The following is a 23937-nucleotide window of genomic DNA, read 5'->3' on the forward strand; positions in this document are numbered from 1 at the left end:
CCTAGCACTCCTACACCCTTGTAATTCGAACCCTGATAAAATAGTGACCAGAGTATAAACCACCATCGTCACTGTGATTCCGTATTTTATTATTTTAATTGGTATTGCTACCGGTATGTATGGTCGGTGGTTGTGTTGAACTTAACCAAATGAAATAGGAATACTTCCTACAGTACAGGTGGGAGGGAGCTATTGCAATCTATAGCACACAGGGGAAACTGTAGGCGGCAATGTGTTCAAACGAGAGGGCCGAGGGCGAAGGACAATGCTCAAGAGTTAGAAATAAAGTGAGAGGGAAGGAGCGAGTGAGTGAGAAAGAGAGGGATGGATGGAGAAAGATGGTGCGTGTGTGTGAGACAGAGATGGAGCATATGACTTCCCGTAGAGCGCAATGACCTGGTGCGTTACAGAGCTGTGTGTCAGGTTGAAGGTATAATGAAAATGTCACATCAGAACCTGATCCAGAGACCGCCACACTCTCACATACACTACACACCACACATATACACATATATACACACACTCTGGACAATATTAGACTGACTCCTCGTTATCTTTTTGTCGTTCAGGGAGACTAAACTTAAATCCACCTCGGGCTTTGCTTTGCTCCAGCATCCCTCCAGAGGAAAGAAACCAGGTTACAGGGCCACCTCAATCCACACAGCAATTACAGATCAGTCCCTAACCTGGAGGATAAGCACACACATACATGCACACACGTATTTTATGTCACCGCACATACCAACACACAGGACACATGGATATTCTAGGAAACGCACACATAGAGGTGTGAAACATACATTGTGTGTTTATCAGTGACTCAGTGAAGTAAGCAGGTGGAAGAGAATAAAATGAATCACCCCTATAGACTCCGTCCGTAATCTCATGTCTTTCTCAGTGTTCTGCTCCTGACACCTTTTAATGAGAGCACAAACTAACTTCGGCTAAAACAGTGTTTATAGGGAGGACAACTATAGCTGCCTGTCTCCATCACACACCATCTATTTTTTCACTCCCTGATGTATTGCTCACATTAGCACCTAAGCCAATTCTACAGCACTAGGCTGTACATTGAGAGAAGAGGAGCGTGCAAAAAGGGAGAGGGGAAGTGTGCTCTTGCCTCTGACGCATCAGAAATGACTCATTCTAAACTTCGTTGGTATAGTTCTTGTTGTCTTCCTGTAAAAATGTTAGTGCTTTGCATAGCTGCATCAAAATAACATTTGACCTTAAACAAGTGCACGAACATTGACCAGCAATTAGGGACAATGCAGATGTAGAGGTTTCGAAGACCTGTTCCAGCATATCAAAGTCTGAGGTGATGATGCTAAAATGTAAAGGTAGTATTGGTAAATGTTAACTTTTGAACATCACTATGCCGACTGCTGCTATTTTGAACGGGTCACTCTTGCAAAAGACATTTCTCTCAATGAGAGAAACCTATATAAATAAAAAACGAAACTGTAGAAGTAGTCTCTGGATGGATTCAGAGCAGTGTTTCTCCAATCCTGCCCCTCAACTCACATTTTTGTTCTGGCCAAGCCCTAACACACAATTCAACCTGATGTGACAAATAATCTATTCATTAAGTCTCGTTTTGTCAACCAGACAATTTCTCAGGTGTGTTAGTGCTGTGTGGGCTATGAGATGGTGGAAAACACCATGACGGTCATTGTCTAGACATTTACCACATGGAAATATTATTATAATAGAAAACTACAGAGTGTTTGATTTTATAGAATGTTGTACAGTCATTCTGGCTACCGTGGGTTCCTTTTTTATTGTGACGGTCACAAGGCATCCTCCAAATTTCTTTTCAATAGCAACCTCCAAACGAGAAAAGAGACAGAAGGAAGAGCGAGTGGGAGGTAGTGAGTAAGAAGGTGGAGAAAACCGTGAAAATGAAGACCCACGTCTATTGTTTCATTATAGGCCTATGTTGTGTAACATGCTGGAGTCATCTATCTTTCTCTCTCTCACATTAACATCCTCTGCTGGTCATCGCTGTCAGAAAGTTCTGACCGGTCTTGTAAATGCTCTTTCACAGTGACATTTGGTTTTGAGACATACCCATACATACTGATCTAATACACAGGGAATCAAGTCTCGTGATGTCCCTCTTTTGCAGCTGTTGACCTAGCAACAGTTCACCCTGCCCAATTTTAGCCACAAAAGAGGAAGCCTTCCCTGTCTACTTCCTTTGCTGGATGACAACAGACAAAAGGCTCTGACCTGTCCACCTCATGTCAACTGTGCCATTGTATGTAATCAGTGCATTCTGCTTCTCTCCTCTTTTGTAATTTCCTTCCAGAATAAGGAGAAAGAACGCATGAGGGAGAGGGAGAAAGAGGCACGGGACAGGGAGGCGCGCTACAGCAATGGGCACCTCTTCACCTCCCTCACCGTGTCGGGGACCACCCTCTGTTCAGCATGCAACAAGAGCATCACTGCCAAGGAGGCCCTCAGCTGCCCCAGTGAGTACTACTAATGCTAATGCTACTACCACTACTAATTAAACTACTACCACACACACACACACACACACACACACACACACACACACACACACACAGCACCCCTCTATAGTGTCCCTTAACTGACCAAGTAAGTCTTGCCTACCCACCACATCCTTCAGATTCAGGCCTCAGCTACACAAAAAGAGTACCTCAGCAAACCACAAAAGCACCTCAAAAACAAACCATACCCTGTATCTCTAAAACCCTAAGATGCTTTCAAATAATGCATCATCATTTATCAGGACATACATTGTCACATCACTCTATAGTGGCAGAATATCGGGGCACAACCAAAGGGAACAATCTATAGCATTCCTTTCCAACCAAATCGACCTGTTTAACGTTCTGTTAAACCGGTTAACACTCCAAACAAGCTACAACACAGTAATAAACTACAATGTGACGATCAATTCCGTTAAAATAGTTTGATTATGGACATTGATCTACATGCAGTCAGATAATGGGTGAGAGTTGGAGATGGGGAGCTTCACACCCACTCAAAAACACCTCTCCACTGTCATCACAACCAAATTGGCCTAGAAGAGCTTCAGCCCAATGTGTTTTCATTACATTTGATTTAACTTACAATAGATTGTGCTGGGATACATTTGGTTTGGGTCTTATGCTTAGTATTTATTTTTGAAATATGTCAATTCCAGGAATACATTTTGCCACACAGCTCACACACAAATATACATGAATTTACGCAAAACCTGCCACGGTGTCAGTCATGCGCACAGGCAAAACATTTCACGCACAAATATAGACACAGTCATGCTCATGTCACACACACACACACTCCCTTTCCTGTTATGCTGTCAGCCGGTGCACCTCCCCTACTTCACTTTTTCTGCTGGCTAGCATTTCTTCATTGTCTTTCTCAACCAAACCTGATGCAGTTTTCCAGACAGAGGGTTGGTCACAGATAACAAACATACCCTGTGAAGTGTCAGGACTGCATTCCCCTGTTCAGATAATAGTCCCGGTGTTGTGTCAGAACTGTGCAACCTGTGCTGGCCCTGCACCAAGCTCTTTTCTGATATCCCACATTAACATAGCCAGGCGCTAACTCAGTTCCTTGCAGGTTCTTCCTATTTTGCGGGGGAGTTAGAGATCAAAGGTCACTTTTTTTGTTTTAGTCTTACAGTGTTGTTCTAATTCCTATTACTCAATTATGAAATATGGAAATGAGTTTCCGGTAACATTTAGGGGTTGGGAAAAATGTCCTGAATATCATGGATGCTAGAACACTCAACTTTGTTTGGCTTGATTTCACAGCACCAAATCAAACAAGTAATAGCAAAAACAGTCTTCACTCAAAATATTGTTTTAAAAGATCTCACAGGGAGTCATGATTGCCTTTTTCAGTGTGTATGTCCAGATTTAGGTCAGTTAAGGGTGGGCGGTGGAGGGGCAGTGGAACTGGGTTAGAGGGTTCCAAAACACCCCTGGGTCTCCTCCCCTCCAGCAGTTACCTAAACCCTTACTTCCGGTTCACAAACCCTGTACAGAAAGTCAAAGTTATTTGAAACAATGGCCACAACCAAGGCAGGGGGGAGATGCTCACCATATATTCAGTGTCTCCATATTCGATATGACAAAAAACAGAGGAACAGAATGAGGGACAAAATATCTATATAGGGGGACATTGAGAGTGAGAGGAGAGAGAGAAAATAGTTGAGTGAGTCTTGTGTGTTTCTTTTTCTCACAGCTTGTAGTGTCACCATACACAACCGCTGTCGAGACACGTTGCCCAACTGTGCCAAAATGAAACAGAGGGTAAGAGATGATAAATACTGAGTAAATATATAATTTAAACATTAGACTGGTGCCTTTCCATGACACACAAAATTATGGGAATTGCACAAGAAATACACATTAATGAATTCATATGGATATATGCCTTTTAATATGCTATCTGTATATTGCAACCTTTTTCTACTACATATACAAGTATATAATGATAAGTGCCGTGGTATATGATATTGAACTGTATTCTGTAACCACAGCAACAGAAGATGGCTCTCATGAGGAATAACTCAGCTTTGCAGAACGTGACCCTTCGTACCAAAAGTGAGTACATGCAAACACACAAACGTGCGCACATAGGCACACACGCTACACATTTCGATTTCTTTATTACATACGAGAAGTGAAAATTATTTTTCACTATTGGACTAGAATGTAATAACAATGTCAGTTTTGCAATTGAGCATGAGTTGCTATGGTTTCACTTTTAAACCCCTTAATTGCATCTGTGGAGACTCCTTTTCCACTTAGTTTTCCTTTTCCATTATTCCACTATATTTCTCTTCCCTCTTCTTCCTTCCCATCTTCCTCCTACTCCTCTTCCCCCCCTCCTCCTATATCTACTCCTTGTTAGCCCCCATGATGAGGGAACGCCCCAGCTCAGCCATCTACCACTCTGACAACCTCCGCCAATCCCTGCTGGGCTCGCGCCGTGGACGCTCCGGTCTTTCCCTCTCCAAGAGCGTCTCCACTAATAACATTACAGGGTGAGCCCCGCCGCCACCTGCTCATTGGCCAAAACAGAAAAAGAAGGGCGAGGGTACGAGAGAAACCTCAGGCAATCTTGTCATTGACATTAGTAGTGACATCATGCCTATATGTCTGCCACATATACACTTTTCATAGTAGAATTGAAAGTCCCACACACTGTGTGTGTGTGTGTGTGTGTGTGTTACAGTGCATTCGGAAAGTATTCAGACGCCTTCCTTTTTCCACATTTTGTTGCCTTACAGCCTTATTCTAAAATGGATTCTTTTTTTCTCATTAATCTATACACAATACTCCATAATGACAAAGCAAAAAGAGGTTTTTAGAAATGTTTGCAAAAAGTATTCAGACCCTTTGCTATGAGACAAGAAATTGAGCTCTGGTGCATCCTATTTCCTTTGATCATCCTTGAGATGTTTCTACAACTTGATTGGAGCCCACCTGTGGTATATTCAATTGACTGGACATGATTTGGAAAGGTACACACCTGTCTATGTAAGGTCCCACAGTTGACGGTGTATGTCAGAGCAAAAACCAAGCAACGAGGTTGAAGGAATTGTCCGTAGAGCTCCGAGAAAGGATAGTGTCTAGGCACAGATCTGGGGAAGAGTACCAAAGAACACAGTGGCCTCCATCATTCTTAAATGGAAAAAGTTTGGAACCATCAAGACTCTTCTTAGAGCTGGCCACCTGGCCAAACTGGGGAGAAGGGCCTGGGCCAGGGAAGTGACCAAGAACCCCATGGTCACTCTGCCAGAGATCCAGAGTTCCTCTGTGCAGATGGGAAAACCTTCCAGAAGGACAACCATCTCTGCCGCACTCCACCAATCAGGCCTTTTATGGAAGCCACTCCTTAGTGAAAGACACATTACAAGCCAAGACACAATGCAGGAGTGGCTTTGGGACAAGTCAATGAATGTCCCAGCCAGAGCCCGAACGTCTCTGGAGAAACCTGAAAATAGCTGTGCAGCGACGCTCCCCATCCAACCTGACAGAGTTTGAGAGGATCTTCAAAACGAATGGGAGAAACTCCCCAAATACAGGTATGCCAAGCTTGTAGCGTCATACGCAGGAAGACTTGAGGCTATAATCGCTGGCAAAGGTGCTTCAACAAAGTACAGAGTGAAGGGTCTGAATACTCATGTAAATATTCTATTTCAGTTATTTTTTTAAATACACATTTGCAAAATAATCTAAACTGTCATTGTGGGGTGTTGTGTGTAGATTTATGAGGGGGGAAACAAATTATTATCAATTTTAGAATAAGGATTTAACGTAACAAAATGTGGAAAAAGTCGAGAGGTCGGAATACTTTCCAAAGTGTGTTTGTGTGTGGGGTTTTATCAGTTTTGGTTTGATCTTACACGGTTCAGACATGTATAATAACTGTCAGCAGTTGGTGATAGAGGAGCAGTGGCAGATTCCAGTCTACTGAATGTGTGAACTAACATGTTTATCTACACATGACATGTGCCTCATCTGTATGTGTGTGTGTGTCTCAGGACATAAGCATGAATGATAATATTCACAGTGGCTCGTACATTGGTGTGTTTTGTGAATTTGTACCACTGTAAACATGTGTGTCTCTGTGTATCCCAATGCATGGATGGGTGTGCGTGCGCGTGCGTGTATTTCGTCTGTGTGATTTGTATCTATATCACCGTTTTTGTTTTGTATTTTCTGTGTGCTCATACATATTTATGTCGATGGTTTCTGTGTGTGTATACTGTACCTGCATGTGTATATTATACATGTTTCTTGGTGCATGTGTATATATGTGTGTGTTTTTGTCCGTGTGTGTGTGTGTGTGTGTGTGTGTGTGTGTGTGTGTGTGTGTCCTCGTCCTTGCCTCTACATAGGAACCTGAATGATGACTCTCCCTTGGGGCTGCGCAGGATCCTGTCCCAGTCCACAGACTCGCTCAACTTCAGGAACAGAGCCATGTCCATGGAGTCACTCAACGATGAGGGTAAGACAGTGATATGGTTGTGCCTTCCTGGGATTGAATGTGGGCTATTTGTGCTCTGTATTTGCTATTGATCTTAAGTCTAGGCGCACAGATTGTGTAGCTTATGCAAGTCTTTGTGTCTGGGACAAGGTTGCATCCGTTATGTAGGGAAAGCCTCAGGGATTCGGCGTAAGAACCTAAAATGGATATTGGCAACTGTCATGTCCATGTCTACCTTGAAAGTGATAAGAAAAAACGATAGATTGTTAGGAGCAACTTTAGAACTGTGAACATTTGAGGCATTGATGGTCTGTTTTTGTCCATTTGTTATTTACACTGGATGAATGTTTTCCTCTCTCAGGGGAAGAGTACTACACCTCCATGCTGGAGGAAATGGAGATTGAGGGGCGGGATTTTGAGGCGGACTCATGGAGCATGGCGGTGGACTCGGGCTACCTGCAGACGCATCGCAAAGACATCATCAAGCGGCAGGACGTCATCTATGGTGAGAGCAGTGACATGCACTTGAACTTCTTTCCCTTTGTGGTGAAAAAGCCATGGGCTGGGCAATGAAAAAGTGGAAACTGGAGGGTGCTACTTCTTTCAGATGGCCACAATCAACTACTGTTGTGCCCTTGAGCAAGGTACCTAACTCCGACATAGCTCCAGGGGTGCAGCTGACCCTGTGCTTCCTCCCAAACTGTCATGTGTGTTCTACGTGTTTCTGGCAGGTTATGAACAGAGCAAAATATGAATGTTCTTTCGCCAGATCTTACATGTTACATGATCGACTCTTTTTTTGCGTTTCTGTCTTCCTCAGAGTTGATCCAGACAGAGCTGCACCATGTGCGGACGCTGCGCATCATGGAGAGGGTGTTCCGCCAGGGCATGCTGGAGGAGGTGCAGCTTGAGCCGGGTGTGGTGCACGCCATCTTCCCCTGCCTCGACCGTCTCACCGCCATACATGCCCGCTTCCTGGCACAGCTGCTCACCCGGCGCAACCACAGCCTACAGCCTGGCAGCACCTACAACTTCACTATCCAACAGCTGGGAGATGTGCTACTGGAACAGGTAGAAAGACATGGGAATTATACCCACTGCCTTATGTAACTGACTTGCCTAGTTAAATAAAGGTTAAGAATAATTACAAAATAAAATATGTGATCTATACATTTACCATCGTAGTGGATCATTCATTCTTTTCAAAACCTGAGAAACTATCTGGCTTTTATTGTCATACGTAACCTTAACTACACTGTACAAACAGAGGAGTATGGTCCTCCCCTGGTTCCTCTCGAGGTTTCTTCCTTCTAGGGAGTTTATCTTAGCCACTCTGCTTTTGATTGGTCTTTGGGGTCTAGGCCAGGGTACTTTAAGTAGATTTGATTTGATTGACGGATTGTTTCTCTCAGTTCTCGGGCCAGTGTGCTGACGAGATGAGGAAGACCTACGCTGAGTTCTGCAGCCGCCACCTGAAGGCTGTCAAGCTCTACAAGGAGCTGCTGGCCAGAGACAAGCGGTTCCAGTACTTCATACGGGTAAGACCGAGGGAGAGAGAGAAACAAGAGATGTGACTTTGACATTTTTTTAAACTTCTGAAACTTTTTTTGAATGTTTTTGCAATATTCACAGAATGTATTTCATGTCAATAAAAACATTGAATTGAGATGGGGATAGAGTGAACAACTGAGACCGAGGGAAAGCTTTTGTGTTTATGTAAAAAAAAATGTCACCACTACTGAAGTCTTACTTGTGATGATCATGCTATTTGGTAGTTTCATATTCCTTAGCAGAGTGAGAGAGGGGGCACAGAGAAAGAACAATATGCCAATGGAAATGTTCGTGTGCACGCACTTTTTCTATTGTAAATGGTATGTTTTATCTCCTATTTAGATTTAAAGCTCTTCAAGCTAGTTTTGAGGGTGTGTCATTCAAATCAATTGATATCTCCAGAATTCCGGTGAAAAAAAATGATTTGCTCTTGATTGCGTTACAAAACACATATGTTGTTTTCCATCGATCTTTCTGTTTGCCGCTTTTCCTGTTTTTCCTCACCTCTTTTTGTCTTGTTCATATTCATGTCTTCCTTTCTCCTGCTGTTTCACTCCATCTTTCCCTCTCATTCTCTCGCGCTCTCTTTCACACTAACTCTCACTCTCTCGCGCTCTCTTTCACACTAACTCTATCTTTCCCTCTCACTTTCTCGCGCTCTCTTTCACACTAACTCTATCTTTCCCTCTCACTTTCTCTCCCTTCTGTCTCATCTTTAATCTCTCTTTCCCGCTCTCTATTCAGCGGGTGTGTCGGGGTCACCTGTTGCGTCGCCATGGCGTCCAGGAGTGCATCCTGTTGGTCACTCAGCGTATCACCAAGTACCCCGTACTCATCCAGCGTATCCTTGACAACACCAAGGGTGAGAACAAGACCCCGTGAATAAAGCAAATGGAACCAGGGACGAGGGTGATAAGTTATGCTCACATTAGAATTCAATATATTGTTGGGGGAAGCTAAATATAACGTGGGCTATCAAAAATATAGCCAAACTATGCCAGCTTTTTATATCATGAGACGAGCTTCCTCAGAACTAACTAAAAGCACAGGGTTTAAAGGCAATGACTGAGCACGGTAAAAAAAAAACAGCACTACTAATAATGTCTAACCCCCTTATAACCCTCTCTCTTTCTCGCTCCCTTAACCAGACAATGAGGAGGAGGCCTCCTGTCTGGCCCAGTCTCTGACTCAGATCAGGGAGCTACTCACCTCAGTGGACCAGCAGGTGCTTTCCTCCTCTATTAATCCATTTATAGTTTGATTTACTCAGGTTATTACTGAGATCAATTCTGACATGAACTAACACCTGTTAGTCAGATTAAATTAAAGGATGCCATTTTGACTTGCCACACTATCTATAAACCCGTCCTTTTACTATGTCCATAAGAAAGTGGCAATTACATTGTGCAGAAAATACATTGCACACTGACACTATTGTGAACCAGGTTTGTGTTCATTAGGGCAGGGGTTCCTCTTGGGGGGGGCCCTTCCAGCATTGGGGAACATCCTGCACCATGTCTATTTCTATGGGCACAAGCACTGTTCATGACACAAACTGTTCACACCCCTCTTGTTGGTGGAGAGAATTTTGCAGGTTTAAAACTTTTTTCCAGCATTTCTACACATTTTTTGGGGTGCAAAGAAAAGTGTTAAGATTTCCCTTCACTGGAACTAAGGGGCCTAGCCCAAACCATGAAAAACAGCCCCAGACCATTATTTATTCTCCACCAAACTTTACAGTTGACACTATACATTGGGGCAGGTAGCATTCTCCTGGCATCCGCCATACCCAGATTCGTCCTTCGGACTGCCAGGTGATGAAGTGTGATTAATCAATCCAGAGAACGCGTTTCCACTGCTTTACACCACTCCAGCCGAAACTTGGCATTGCACATGGTGATCTTAGGCTTGTGTGCGGCTGCTCGGCTATGGAAACCCATTTCATGAAGCTCGCACAGAACAGTTCTTGTGCTGACGTTATTCAGAACTCGGCTGTCCCGTTCTGTGAGCTTGTGTGGCCTACCACTTCGCGGCTGAGCCGTTGTTGCTCCTAGCTGTTTCCACTTCAAAATAACAGCACTTACAGTTGACCAGGACAGCTGTAGCAGGGCAGAAATTTGACAAACTGACATGCTGAAATAGCTGAATATACTAATTTGATGGGGTGGCCACATACTTTTGTGTATATATATATAGTGTATATTATTACATTTTATGGAGGGAGGGAACCCTCCCCTGCCGACCCCTCGCACCCGCCACAGTTTGGGAACCACTGCATTAGGGCATGTAAATGGATGATTCTCATTGGACAAGTCCAGGTAGTCCCTCCCTGTTTCAGTCCATTTGCTTCCATGAAGTGCCTAATGAACATGACCCTGCTGTCCAGGTGATGGAGCTTGAGCGGACCCAGAGGCTGCAGGAGATCCGGGCCAGGCTGGACCCTCGCGCCGAGGCCAAGGTGAGGGACGGTGGCCTGTTCAGAGGAGGAGAGTTGCTCCGCAGGAGACTCATCCATGAGGGAATGCTGCTCTGGAAAAACCCTGGGTCCAGGCTCAAAGGTGTGTGTGTGTGTGTTGAAGGGTCTGTATGTGTGGCTGAGGACAGGCTATTTGTAATGGCTTGAGTGGAATGGATGTATTAACAGTATCAAACACATGGAAACCAGCCTCCATTATCTTAATTTGTCACGGAGGTTTGTAGGTGATGGAACTATCCCCAAAACATGTTGTTTAACCATGTTTTAAAGGAGGTTTCTATTTTGTGTGCGTGTGCATGCGTGTGTGTTTAGATGTGCAGGTCCTGCTGATGACAGACATCCTAGTGTTCCTACAGGAGAAAGACCAGAGGTTCATCTTCCCTTGTCTAGTAAGTACAAACACACACACGCGCGCTTACACTCTCTCACTCTTACTCACACAATGACAAACAAAAACACGTGTGTGTGTGTGTATATAGAGACTTGTTTTATCACAATTTAATATACCGTATGGGGACGTCAGGGAATATAGCAGCTCTCCTTTCTTTCCTCTCTCCCTCTCCCTCTTTGCAGGAAAAGTCTCCAGTCCTCTCCCTGCAGAACCTCATGATTAGGGAGATAGCCAATCAGGAGCGAGGGCTCTTCCTCATCAGTGACTCCTCTCCTCCGGAGATGTATGAGGTCCATGCTGCCTCGAAAGATGACAAGAACACCTGGATACGCCTCATACAACACACTGTCAGGAGGTACAGACAGACAGAATATGAGTGGTGTGGTATGAGTGGTCTGACAGACAGACCACTCATATACACACACCACTCATACACACACACCACTCATACACACACACCACTCATACACACACACCACTCATATACACACACACCACTCATATACACACACACCACTCATATACACACACACCACTCATATACACACACATCACTCATATACACACACACACACACACACATCACTCATATACACACACACACACCACTCATGTCTCTTATGTCTCTACAGTTGTCCTTCCAGGGAAGAGTTCCCGCTCATAGAGACTGAAGACAAGGCCCTTCTGAGACGACTGAAAGGTCAGCAATGAACACACACACACACACACACTTATACAGATCAATATGTAATGTAGAGATGGCAAGATTACGCGGACAGACACGGCAGCCCTATTACTAGATCCAACTTAGCATTATTTCGCTTTTTGTATTATTTCTTATTTTATTATGGTATAATTTCCTATAACCAACAAGAAACCACAAATTTGACTTCCCAGACCCGAACCCTTTGTTTGGGTTACACAAAGCAGCTCCATTCATCCCGGGTGATTTACCAAAAAGATGCCGCCGAAGGAGAGCTGTCGTTCTAGTCAGTAGAAGGACAAACCACCCACTGCTTCCGAATATATTACTTGCTAATATACCGTCTCTGGACAATAAGGTAGACGAGCTCAGGGTGAGGATCTCCTTCCAGAAGGACACGAGATTGTAACATAATTTGTCTTCCAGAGATATGGCTCTCCCCAGCTACACCTTCTCCGTCCACACAGTCTGTTTTGCTTCTCCGTATATCGTGCGGACAGGAAGAAAGAACTCTCCGGGAAAAGCAAAGGTGGACGTGTATGTTTCATGATTAATAACTCATGGTGTGATTGTGGCCACGTATAAAAAATTAAAACCTTTTGTTCTCCCCATCTGGAAAACCTCTCCATCAAATGCCGATTTTGATGTTTTTTGTCATGGCCGTTTATATCCCCCCTCAAGCCGACACCACGGTGGCACTCAAGGAGCTATACAGGACTTTGAGCAAACTGGAAACCACATATCCTGAGGCCGCAGGAAATCTGAAGAAAATTATCCCGTGGTAGGCCTGATTACCAAAAATGATGATGAGGAAAATAACCTCTCCCTCAATGTAAAATAAAAAATCCCAGAAGGAGCTGAATGTGGACCACAGGAGACCGAAGAGAGAGCACACCCCCATCCACATCGACAGGGCCGCAATAGAGAGGGCCAAAAGCGTCAAGTTCCTTGGCGTGAACATCACTGATGACCTGAAATGGTCCAAGCACACCGACACCTTGGTAAAGGCATTGTCGCAGGGAGGCTGAAGAAGGCTGAAGAAATTCAGCATGGCCCCCAGGACCCTCACAAACTTCTACAGATGCACCATTAAGAGCATTCTGTTGGGCTGCATCGCCGCCTAGTACGGCAATTGCACCTCCCTCAACCACATAGCTCTCCAGAGGGTGGTGCAGTCCACCCAACGCATTACAGGGGGCCCGCTGCCTGCCCTCCAGGACATGTACAGCACTCCATGTTGAAGGAAGTCCAAGAAGATCATCAAGGACCTCGCTCCAACCGAGTCACGGTCTGTTCACCATCTTGCATACAGACAGTACATGGGCATCAAAGCCGGGTCCGAGAGACTGAAAAACGGCTATCTCCAGGCCATTTGACTGTTGAACAGCCATCACTAGCCATCTACCTGCCATACTTTGTCCTTCACCTTGAGACTTATGCACCATGTGTATAGTCATTGATCGCTGGTCACATCATATTCTTTTGTTTACTCACTGTGTACTCACCACATTAATATTTTGGATCATGTCTTGATTTTTGATAGTCTCGCAAATACAATACAAACATTCTACTGCACTGTTGGAGCTAATAACTTAACCAATTTGCTGCACCTGCTATAAAGCCTGCAAATCTTTGTACACGGCCAATAAACTTTGATGTGTTTATACCTACGTAAATCTAAAGTGTTTGCACATAGGAACTCCATATTTCACTTCTTCTCTACACTATCCTCTCTCTTCCTTTCTACCTCCATCATTCTCTTTATCAATCCCTTTGACCAAATCCATCCTTTCAATCTCTCTCTCTCCTTTCCTCTTCGTTCCCCACCCCCGATCTTTCCCTCTACATGGGGCTTACAGTACAATGTGCAGTTCTCGTTCTGTGTGTAGGAGGATAAGTGCGAAGCCTGACTCCTACTCAGGCTCAGTGGAGGATCTCATCAAACTCAGTCTATACATCACAGGCTTTCTCTCTCTCATTTTCACTCTTGGTCACTCTCTCTCTCTGACTACAATCTTTCTTGCTCACTTGTACTCCTGCACTTCCCTCTCTCCCTTCTTCCCCTTCTCTCGCTATCTCTCACAATCTCTTATAGCTGACATCCAACTGAACAATGTGTGAATATGATTGCCCCCCACTTTTTAAGTCGAGGTCTTAAGGAGGAGCATCATGTCAGGTTTTCCTTCTCTCCTCTTTCCCTCTCTTTCTCCCTTTCCTTCCCTCTTTCTCTCTACTCCATCTCCCCCCCGCCCCGCCCCGCCCCATCCCCTCCATCTTCCTTTCTCTACCTTCATCTCTCCTTCCAGCGGACATCCAGCAGAAGGACCGGGAGGTGCTGGAGCTGCTCCAGGAGCGAGTCACCCTGTTCTCAGACCTGGCCGAGGTGACAGGGGGCCAGGAGATCATGCTGCCGGGGGGCCCCAACTCCCGGAACCTGTTCCGGGCTGACATGCCCCAGGTGCCACTCGGCGAGAGACTGCTCACGGACGCCATCGCAGAGGGTGAGGGGTTGGTGGTGGGGGAGAAAAAGTGAAGAAGATAGGTAGGGTAATAGACAGAAGGATGGAGAGCAAGTTTCTCAGTTTCAAGAAAATCAGCACAAAAGCGTGATGGAATTATAATGAATTTAAGTGTTGCTATGGCAGCCGTCGAAAATAGTCAATTATTGTCAGCTCGTGCTTACATGGTGTGCTTCTTCATGCAATGGCATCAGTTGGAGCATGTCCATGTCACAACGAAAGCTTGTGAGTGTATTGCTGCTGTTTTTTTCTTGAGATATAAGATCTGTTCTCTCAGTGATTACATTTTGTGCTCATAATGGGCTCTTAGCATTGCCATCTCTTCCTTTCTCCTGTCTCACCGTTCCACTGCAGTTTCATTTGGTGGGGGCGCGGGCACCTGTAAGGTGCGGACTGTTTTGGCTTTTTTGACATCTGAGGTGTAGTTTCAGACTGAGGCTCAGAATCCGAAAAGTAATCATCAGAGATGTCAATGGTTAATTTCTTCCCCACCATCTGAGTCGTTTTCATTTGGATTTTGTAGCAACGCTAACGCAGCACATGCATCCATTCGTCTTGGTCTTCTTGCCGTTATAAATTCTGCACGCTCACTGTGTAGGCCAGAGTAGACTGATAAAACTGCGTGGATTTGGTAGACTGATATAGGGTAAGTGCCATTTTGAGATTATAACTAGAATATACTAATACAATAGAATGGCAAGCCCTGTTCTTCATTCACAATTGGTGATGACATAATTATGCATCGTTCCCTTCCCTTCACTTATCAACTCATCCATTCTCCCCTTTCTCCCCATCATACTTTACTTCATTTATTTAATCTGTTGTTATATGTGTGAAACGAGTTTAGGTTCAGTTTCGAGGCAATTATTGGGGTGATTATCAACTGGGCACGACACCTTCATGTCGGAAGAAGGAGCAGAGCAGGCCCTACTGTCGGTAGAAGGAGTGGCATTGTGGGAAAACCATTCAAAAAATGACATTCCCCTTCTAAAACTTCATAACTCCAGTTCTGTTTGTGATATTAGATTCTAACATCCACAGTGTGTTATATAGACTTATTTAGGAAAACTCAAGGACGGAATGGGGCATGACTTTAAGAATAAATAAATTCATGAGCAGTTCAAATTACTGCTTTAACGGTTCCAGTGTTAACTGACTTCAACGATACTTCAAAGTTGCCATGTTCTCGGGTTGTACTTGGCAATCAACTGTTGCTATTACTTTCCTCATTATTCAACGGATGCATGTGCAATGTGTTGGCACAAAATAGCTGCCAGGTGGTGGCTCAGTTGCCAAACATACCATACATTTCAGATGACTGACTTCAAAGTTCCCTCCATAGAAGACCATTGGTTGGCTTACATTACGGTTTTACTTCACTTGGAACTGTCAAACAGACATTAGAATTGTGTACTGTCTGTACAATTATAGATATGTTTAATTGTCCTCTGAGAAGGAACTTATTTTTCAAAGCCTTGTACAGTGCCTTCAGAAAGTATTCATACCCCTTGACTTAGTCCACATTGTGTTGTTAAAGCCTGCATTTAAAATGGATTACATATTTGTTTTTATCACCCATCTATACACAATACCCCATAATGAAAGTGATTTAAAAAAAAAAACATTTATTGAAAATGAAAGAGAAATCTCATTTAACATAAGTATTAACACCCCTGAATCAATACTTTATAATACTAACCTAGGCAGCAATTACAGCTGTGAGTTTTTCTGGGTAAGTCTCGAAGAGCTTTCCACACCTGGATTGTGCAACCTGCACATCATTTTTTATTTTATTTTTCAAGCTCTGTCATTGCTAGACAACCAGTAGATTTAAGTCAAAACGGTATCTCAGCCATATCAAGAATATTCACTGTCTTTTTGGTAAGCATCTCCAATGTAGATTTGGCTTTGTGTTTTAGGTTGTTGTCTTTCTGAAAAGGTGAATTCATCTCCCATTGTCTGGTGGAAAGCAAGACTGAACCAGGTTTTCCTCTAGGACTTTTCCTTTGCTTTGCTCCATTTAGTGAATTTCTTTATCCTGAAAAACACCCCAGTCCTTAACGATTACAAGCACACCCATAACATGATACAGCCACCCACTCTGCGTGAAAATATGGAGAGTGGTACTCCATAATGTATTTGATTTGCCCCAAACATAACACGTTGTATTCAGCACAAAATGTGAATTGCTTTGCCACCTTTTTTACAGTATTACTTTGATACCTTGTTGCAAACAGGATGCACGGTTTTGGAATATGTTTTATTCTGTACAGGCTTCCTTTTCACTCTGTCAATTAGGTTAGTATTTTGGAGTAACTACAATGTTGATCCATCCTCAGTTTTCTTAGCCATAAGGGAAAGGGTATACCTAGTCAGTTGCACAACTGAATGCATTCAACGGAAATGTGTCTTCCACATGCCTTAATCAACGGGTGTCTTAATAGACGTCCACGTCATCATGGGATTTGAATCTGCAGCCTTTCGGTTACTGGCCCAAAGCGCTTATCTGCTAGGCTACCTGCTGCCCCTCTGTAACTGTTTTAAAGTCAGCATTGGCCTCATTGGGAAATCCCTGAGCGGTTTCCTTCCTCTCTGGCAACTGAGTTAGGAAGGACCGCCTGCATCTTTGTTGTGACTGACTGTATTGATACACCATCTAAAGTGTAATTAATAACTTCACCATGCTCAAATGGATATTCACCTTTGCGAGGCAAAGAAAGGCATCTTCCTGGTATTTGTGGTTGATTCTGTGTTTGAAATTCACTGCTCGACTGAGGGACTTTACAAATAATTGTATGTGTGGGGTACAGAGATGAGGCAGTCATTCAAAAATCATGTAAAACATAATTCCACTTTGACATTATTGTGTGTAGGCCATTGACAACACATCTAAATGTAATCTATTTTAAATACAGGGGTGTGAATACTTTCTGAAGGCACTGTGGCTACATTTACACAAACAGCAAACCGTTAACTCATCATCACCCAAACATTGATTGACGTGTACAGTTGTCCAGTTTCCACCCTACACACAGTAGTCCTCAGTGTGGGTATCATGTGTATGTTTATGAATTTGAAGTGGCTGTCAACCCCTAGGCTAATGTTTCTCTCATGGAATGTCATTCCTTGAGCACTATATCATAGAAGGTTTTATATGCATTTGAAATGTCATTGGGTGCGAGTGTGGCTTTAATAAGGTACATTTTGTTTTAGCTTGCCCGCCCATATGGAAAAGAATCATAAACATATAATCTTGTATGGCAGAAGAAAGTAATTTGTACAAAAAAATCTTAAGTATCTGGTAAGATTTTGATATGTTTTGCCTTAAGTTAGTGGTTCTCAAACCTCTGCCCGGGGACCCCCAGCTTTTCCATGTATTTGATCTATTCCAGAGCTAGCACACCAGATTCAACTCGTCACTGATCATCAAGCCCTTGAATAGATGAATCAGGTGATCTAGTTTAGAGCTACAACAAAATTGGGAAACGTATGAGCAACAACGATTATTATAAGAAAAGTGTATGTTCTCTCTGTTATTGTTGGTTTCACATTGTTTTTATTAGACAATATATAAAAAATCATGATAATTACTATCAGAAATATTTTATATACGAGTTTGCATGGTTAAAAAAGCAATAGGCTGGGCAGCACCTCCTACTGGACAGTTGATTTACCTACAGCCATCTTTTTGGTCCCCCATCCAGGGTTCTAACCAAGCCCTGCTTCGTTTTTATATTTGTCACTGAATACTACCAATGTGCTATCAAGATAATTTTAACAGATACTTATAAGATTACTTATTAGATTTTTGTAAAAATACTCTTCTGCCATACAAGATTCTTGTTTAAATTTTCATGATTCTTTTTGTATTAATCTTGTTTGTGTATTTGCTGCCATGTGTAATACTTTGTTAGATTCTTCCATATCTTGTCCATGTGGGCTGCGATGTGACTTTAGGCCCAATGGAATGGTCTAAAATGTGAACTCGACCCACCCTGTCACAGGTGAGCTGAAATGAACGCACCATACATTTTGTTAAGGCACTGATGCTGTATTGTCTCCATTTGTGTCTCCCAGTGGATAGGCTGAGTGAACTACTGCTGGGCTCCACCTTTGCAGTGCCTCTGCCCTGCAGTTTCAACGGTCACCCGAACCACACGGGAGCACTAGTGATCAGTGAGTCACTCCTCTATGCCATTAATTGACGAGGCTTATAGTAGTCTAGTCTCCATAGCACTGTGAGCGATGACCACTGATGACCGTTGTTTGTTTGTAGATGGCCAGGAGGTGGTTCTCAATGGAATGCACGGGTGCCCAGCAGCAAAGGTAAAGGTCTTAATAATAATGATTATATTATTATAATTATAATAATAATAGCATGGTCATTTAGTGTGGTCTACCAGGCTTAGAACCAAGGTAGCCATGCGCCACAATAATGTTTTAGCTCGCTGAGCTAAAGCCAAGTCCTTAGCTCAGGAAGCTAACAGAATTCTTCAGGTCCCAGGCAAGATTACTCATTGTGAGCATGGTTCACATGGGGGAATCAAATCAAGGTGTAGACTAACAGGGAAATGCTTACTTACGAGCCCTTCCCAAAAATGCGGAGAGAAAAATATAAATAGTAGAAAAATAATAACACGAGGAATAAATACACAATGAGTAACAATGACTTGGCTATATACACGGGGTACCAGTACCAAGTTGATGTGCATGGTTACGAAGTAATTAAGGTAGATATGTACATCTAGGTAGGGATAGTGACTAGGCGGCAGGATAGATAATAAACAGTAACAGCAGTGTATGCGATGAGTCAAAAGTGGTCAATGTAGATAGTCTGGGAAGCTATTGGTTAACTAATTAAGTAACTATTTAGGAGTCTTATGGCTTAGGGGTAGAAGCTGTTCAGGGTCCTGTTAGTTCCAGACTTGGTGCATTGATAAAGCTTGCCTTGGGGTAGCAGAGAACAGTCTATGACATGGGTGGCTGGAGTCTTTGAAAATGTTTTGGGCCTTGCTCTGACACCTTTTTAAAGATGTTCTGGATGGCAGGGACCTCTGCTGTACGCACTACCCTCTGTAGCGCCTTGCGTTCGGGTGCCAATCAGTTGCCATACCAAGCAGTGAAGCATCCAGTCAAGATGCTCTCAAAGGTGCAGCTGTAGAACTTTTTGAGGGCCCATGCCAAGTCTTTTCAGCCTCCTGAGGGGAAGAGGCATTGTCATGCCCTCTTCACTACTGTGTTGGTGTTTGTGAACCTTGATAATTCCTTAGTGATGTGGACCCTGAGGAACTTGAAGCTCAAGACCTGCTCCACCACAGCCCGTCAATGGGGGTGGGATCGCCCCTCCGTTACCTGTAGTCCACGATCAGCTCCTTTTGTCTTGCTGACGTTGAGGGAGAGGTTGTTGTCCTGGAACCACATTGCAAGGTCTCAGACCTCCCTATTGGCTGTCTCATCGTCGTCTGTGATCAGGCTTATCACCGTCGTGTCGTCGGCAAACTTAATGATGGTGTTGGAGTCGTGGGTGAACAGGGAGTACAGGAGGGGACTAAGCATGCACACCAGACGGGCCCCGTGTTGAGGGTCAGCGTGGCGGATGTGTTGTTGGTTACCCTCACCACCTGGGGACGTCCCGTCAGGAAGTCCAGGATCCAGTTGCAGAGGGAGGGGTTTAATCCCAGGGTCCTTAGCTTGGAGGGAACTATGGTGTTGAACGCTGAGCCGTAGTTAATGAACAGCATTCTCATGTAGGTGTTCCTTTTGTCCAGGTGGGGGAGGGCAATAGAGATTGCGTCATCTGTGGATCTGTTGGGGCGGTGTGTAAATCGAAGTGATGGTGTCGATGTGAGCCATGACCAGCCTTTCAAAGAATTTCATGGCTACAGATGTGAGTGCTATGGGGCAATAGTCATTTAGACAGGTTACTTTGGCGTTCTTGGGCAGAGGGATAATAATGGTGGTCTGCTTGAAACATTCAAAAAGTTGAGTCCGAATTCTTGTTTGAATCTTTGCGATATGCAGTTCAATCATCACAAGCTGTTTGAATGAACATTTCTAAAGGCTTTCCCAAAAAACCTTCCCAATTAAATGTTGACTGCAAAGTAGGCCTACCTGGCAGAATGATATCATGATGATTTGTATCAATCACAGGGCATTTATTTTGCAAACTCTGCCATCACATGAATCCTATACTGTACATTGTATAGTACAAAAAACCCACTAGCTAAACACAATGGTCCCTAATTAAAGGAAAACTACACCCACCAAATATTTATTTCAAATTTTTTATTGTTCCCAGACATCAAAAGTGGTCTCCTGGTGTGGTTTAAGCATTTTATGTGGACTTAGAACATCAAAAGTTAGTTGATTTTTGTGAATGAAAATCTGGGAAAACTCTGAAACCTGGAAAAATCTAACTGGGAAAACAGAATTTACCAGTGCCCTACAACTGTGACTGTCCAAAATTGCTAACAATTACTCTTTTTGAGATTGCGCACCAAACAATCAATGTAAATCTGATATTGTCAAGTTCAAATGTAATTTTGTGTAGGTCATTATTGGCTACTTGCTCAGGCCACAAATTAAATATAACATTTAAAAGATTTGCGCATCTTCCGCTTTCACATTGGCACCGGCCCGATGTGCCATGGGCAAATTTACCTGGATGTCAAGCCAAGGGCATGCTACTTTAAAAGTTGGCTAGTTATTATTAGCCTGGTTCTGTATGGAATACAGGTACATTATAGGACACGAGTCAGGTCATTATTGGTGTGACCAAATCATGTGCTGATGCCATCAACTGAAAAAGTTAGTAGCACTAGTGCCACCAGTGGAGAAAACGAGTCTGGAGCCCTGGACTGAGTAAAAAGGTTTGGGAACCACTGCATTAGGCTATTTACAATGGATAACAAAAATAGTTTCAGTCCAATTTCTGTTTGGTGCCTAATGAACATGCCTAATCCTTTATGTTTCAAGTTTCAAGTGAAGGCTTCTGTTATCTGAGTCTTCCGCTCTCTGAGTTATTATAGCTTGACAGCTCTGTTTCAAACAGTGCCGTGGAGTATCCATGGCAACATCCATTTTTCCAATCACTATTCTTTTATGGAGCCTGTTTGACAACTCTCTTCTGAAATGTCATGACAATAATAGGAAAGTTTCACAATGAAGCCCTACTGGTTTACTTAGACAAATATTCATTAATTGCAACATTTGAAAAGTACACTGAAAAAAAATCAACGCAACATGTAAAAGTGTTGGTTTCATGAACTGAAATAAAATATCCCAGAAATGTTACATATGCACAAAAAGCGTAATTCTCTCAAATATTGTGGACAAATTTGTTTACATCCTTTTTAGTGATCATTTCTCCTTTGCCAAGATAATCCATCCACCTGACAGGTGTGGCATATCAAGAAGCTGATTAAACAGCATGATCATTACACAGGTGCATCTTGTGCTGGGATGATAAAAGGCCACCCTAAAATGTGCAGTTTTGTCACACAACACAATGCCACCGATGTCTCATATTTTGAGGGAGCGTGCAATTGGCACCAGAGCTCATTCCAGATAATTGAATGTTCTGAAACAAAGCTGAAATTGTCCCAGTTCTTCCATGGCTTGCATTCCCACCAGACATGTCCCCCATTGAGCATGTTTGGGATGCTCTGGATCAACGTGTACGAAAGCATGTTCCAGTTTCCGCCAAAATCCAGCGACTTCGCACAGCCATTGAAAAGGAGTGGGACAACATTCCATAGGCCACAATCAACTCTAAGTGAAGGAGATGTGTCGCGCTGCATGAGGCAAAAGGTGGTCACACCAGATACTGACTTTTTCTGAGCCGCAACCCTACTTGTTTTTTAAAGTTATCTGTGACCAACAAATGCATATCTGTATTCCCAGTCATGTGAAATCCATAGATTAGGGCCTAATGAATATATTTTAATTGAATGATTTCCTTATATGAACTGTAACTTTGTGAAATCTTAAAATGTTGCATTTATAGTTTTGTTCAGTATAGTTTGTTAAACATTTTTCACCACCGAAGGAGTTGAATTTCTCTTGTGATATGAAGCAATTCTATAATACAATCAATCAATCAGTGAGTCATTTGCTTCATTTAATGGAATTTTGAATTTCAAAAGACAGAAACCAAGTCATATGAGGATCATACTAATATTTTTGTTTAAAAGTATTTTAGTTTACTGTATTATGTTTGCATGAAACTCTTCTCAGTTTAGCTCTGTGGCATTAATTGGTGTTTTGTTTATTTAATTTATTCTTACACCCAATTAATCTGATATTGCTTTCTGACATGTTGTGAATAAACAATAGTTTATTCACAACAATTGTCAAATATAGTGTTGATTTAAGTGTGTAATATTTCACATTTCCCAGGACTGGAATGGGAATCAGGCTGGAGATAGGCCCTCAACCGAGGTACAGTAGTAAATGTTCACTCAATCTCATACGGAACTACTGTCACTTTATCCGTACGTGGCTAACTAGCTAAGAGAACCCACTGAAATATTTGACTGGAGATGGCGGGAGGTTGTGTTTGTTTTATTTTGTGTGTCTGTGTGTGTGTATATCTATATAGCCTATTATCATGAGTAATGGTGTTGGTATTTGCTCTTGATTGTGTTGGCATAATATTTATTGTATTCACTGATGGTATGTTTTTCAGGAAGTGTATCAGAGGCTGGTCAACCTTAGTGCCCACCTTCATGCCCTCCAGGTCAGTGGATGCATCTCTTTGTACCAGACCTGAGTCAAATACAATTGTCAAATATTCTTTATTTAGCTGAGTTAGCATTTTCTGGACTATTTCATTTGTTTTAATGTGCCGAGAAGCTCAAGTATTTCAGCGTATTTTACTTAATATTTGACCCAGGTCTCCCATATATTTACTGTGGAGGTTACAGTAGGACGTACCAACTGATGTAGAATTTAGTTAGTTACAGTAGACCTGCTTAGGTGTCTGCTTGTTTTAATCTGCTTGAATAGTAATGTATTATTTTCCTTCCATTATCTCACAGTTAACAAAATAAATATATTTTCTATTGTGGCATCTATAAATGTATCCAGATTATTTTTCAAATAAGTTTTATATAGAATTAGCCATGAATAGAATACAGTATACTCATATATGAAATGGTATGTAAACATTATTAAAGTGACCAGTAGTCTCTAAGGTGCAGGGTAGAGTACCGGGTGGTAGCCGGCTAGAACAGTGACTAAGTTCAGGGCGGAGGCCATCTAGTGGTGACTGTTTAACAGTCTGATTGCCTGGAGATAGAAGCTGTTTCTCAAACCC

General features: G+C 42.9%; 1 protein-coding gene across 3 annotated transcripts in view; it reads left to right on the forward strand.

The window, feature by feature from the left end:
- Positions 1-23937, forward strand: part of LOC115131504 (rho guanine nucleotide exchange factor 2-like) — a 65418-nt gene that overhangs the window by 38100 nt on the left and 3381 nt on the right. For all 3 annotated transcript variants that reach the window (XM_029663271.2, XM_029663274.2, XM_029663273.2), the window contains 19 exons: positions 2312-2474; positions 4228-4295; positions 4526-4589; positions 4900-5032; positions 6893-7002; positions 7343-7486; positions 7802-8052; positions 8394-8519; positions 9277-9394; positions 9681-9757; positions 10919-11090; positions 11321-11397; positions 11582-11754; positions 12032-12099; positions 14409-14603; positions 18699-18797; positions 18898-18947; positions 23019-23060; positions 23308-23358. In XM_029663271.2, coding sequence (XP_029519131.2) covers positions 2312-2474; positions 4228-4295; positions 4526-4589; positions 4900-5032; positions 6893-7002; positions 7343-7486; positions 7802-8052; positions 8394-8519; positions 9277-9394; positions 9681-9757; positions 10919-11090; positions 11321-11397; positions 11582-11754; positions 12032-12099; positions 14409-14603; positions 18699-18797; positions 18898-18947; positions 23019-23060; positions 23308-23358 — 2181 coding nt within the window. The remainder of the gene's footprint in view (positions 1-2311; positions 2475-4227; positions 4296-4525; positions 4590-4899; positions 5033-6892; positions 7003-7342; positions 7487-7801; positions 8053-8393; positions 8520-9276; positions 9395-9680; positions 9758-10918; positions 11091-11320; positions 11398-11581; positions 11755-12031; positions 12100-14408; positions 14604-18698; positions 18798-18897; positions 18948-23018; positions 23061-23307; positions 23359-23937) is intronic.

The sequence above is a fragment of the Oncorhynchus nerka genome, linkage group LG7, assembly GCF_034236695.1.
Source record: "Oncorhynchus nerka isolate Pitt River linkage group LG7, Oner_Uvic_2.0, whole genome shotgun sequence".
NCBI classification, from domain to species: Eukaryota; Metazoa; Chordata; class Actinopteri; order Salmoniformes; family Salmonidae; genus Oncorhynchus; species Oncorhynchus nerka.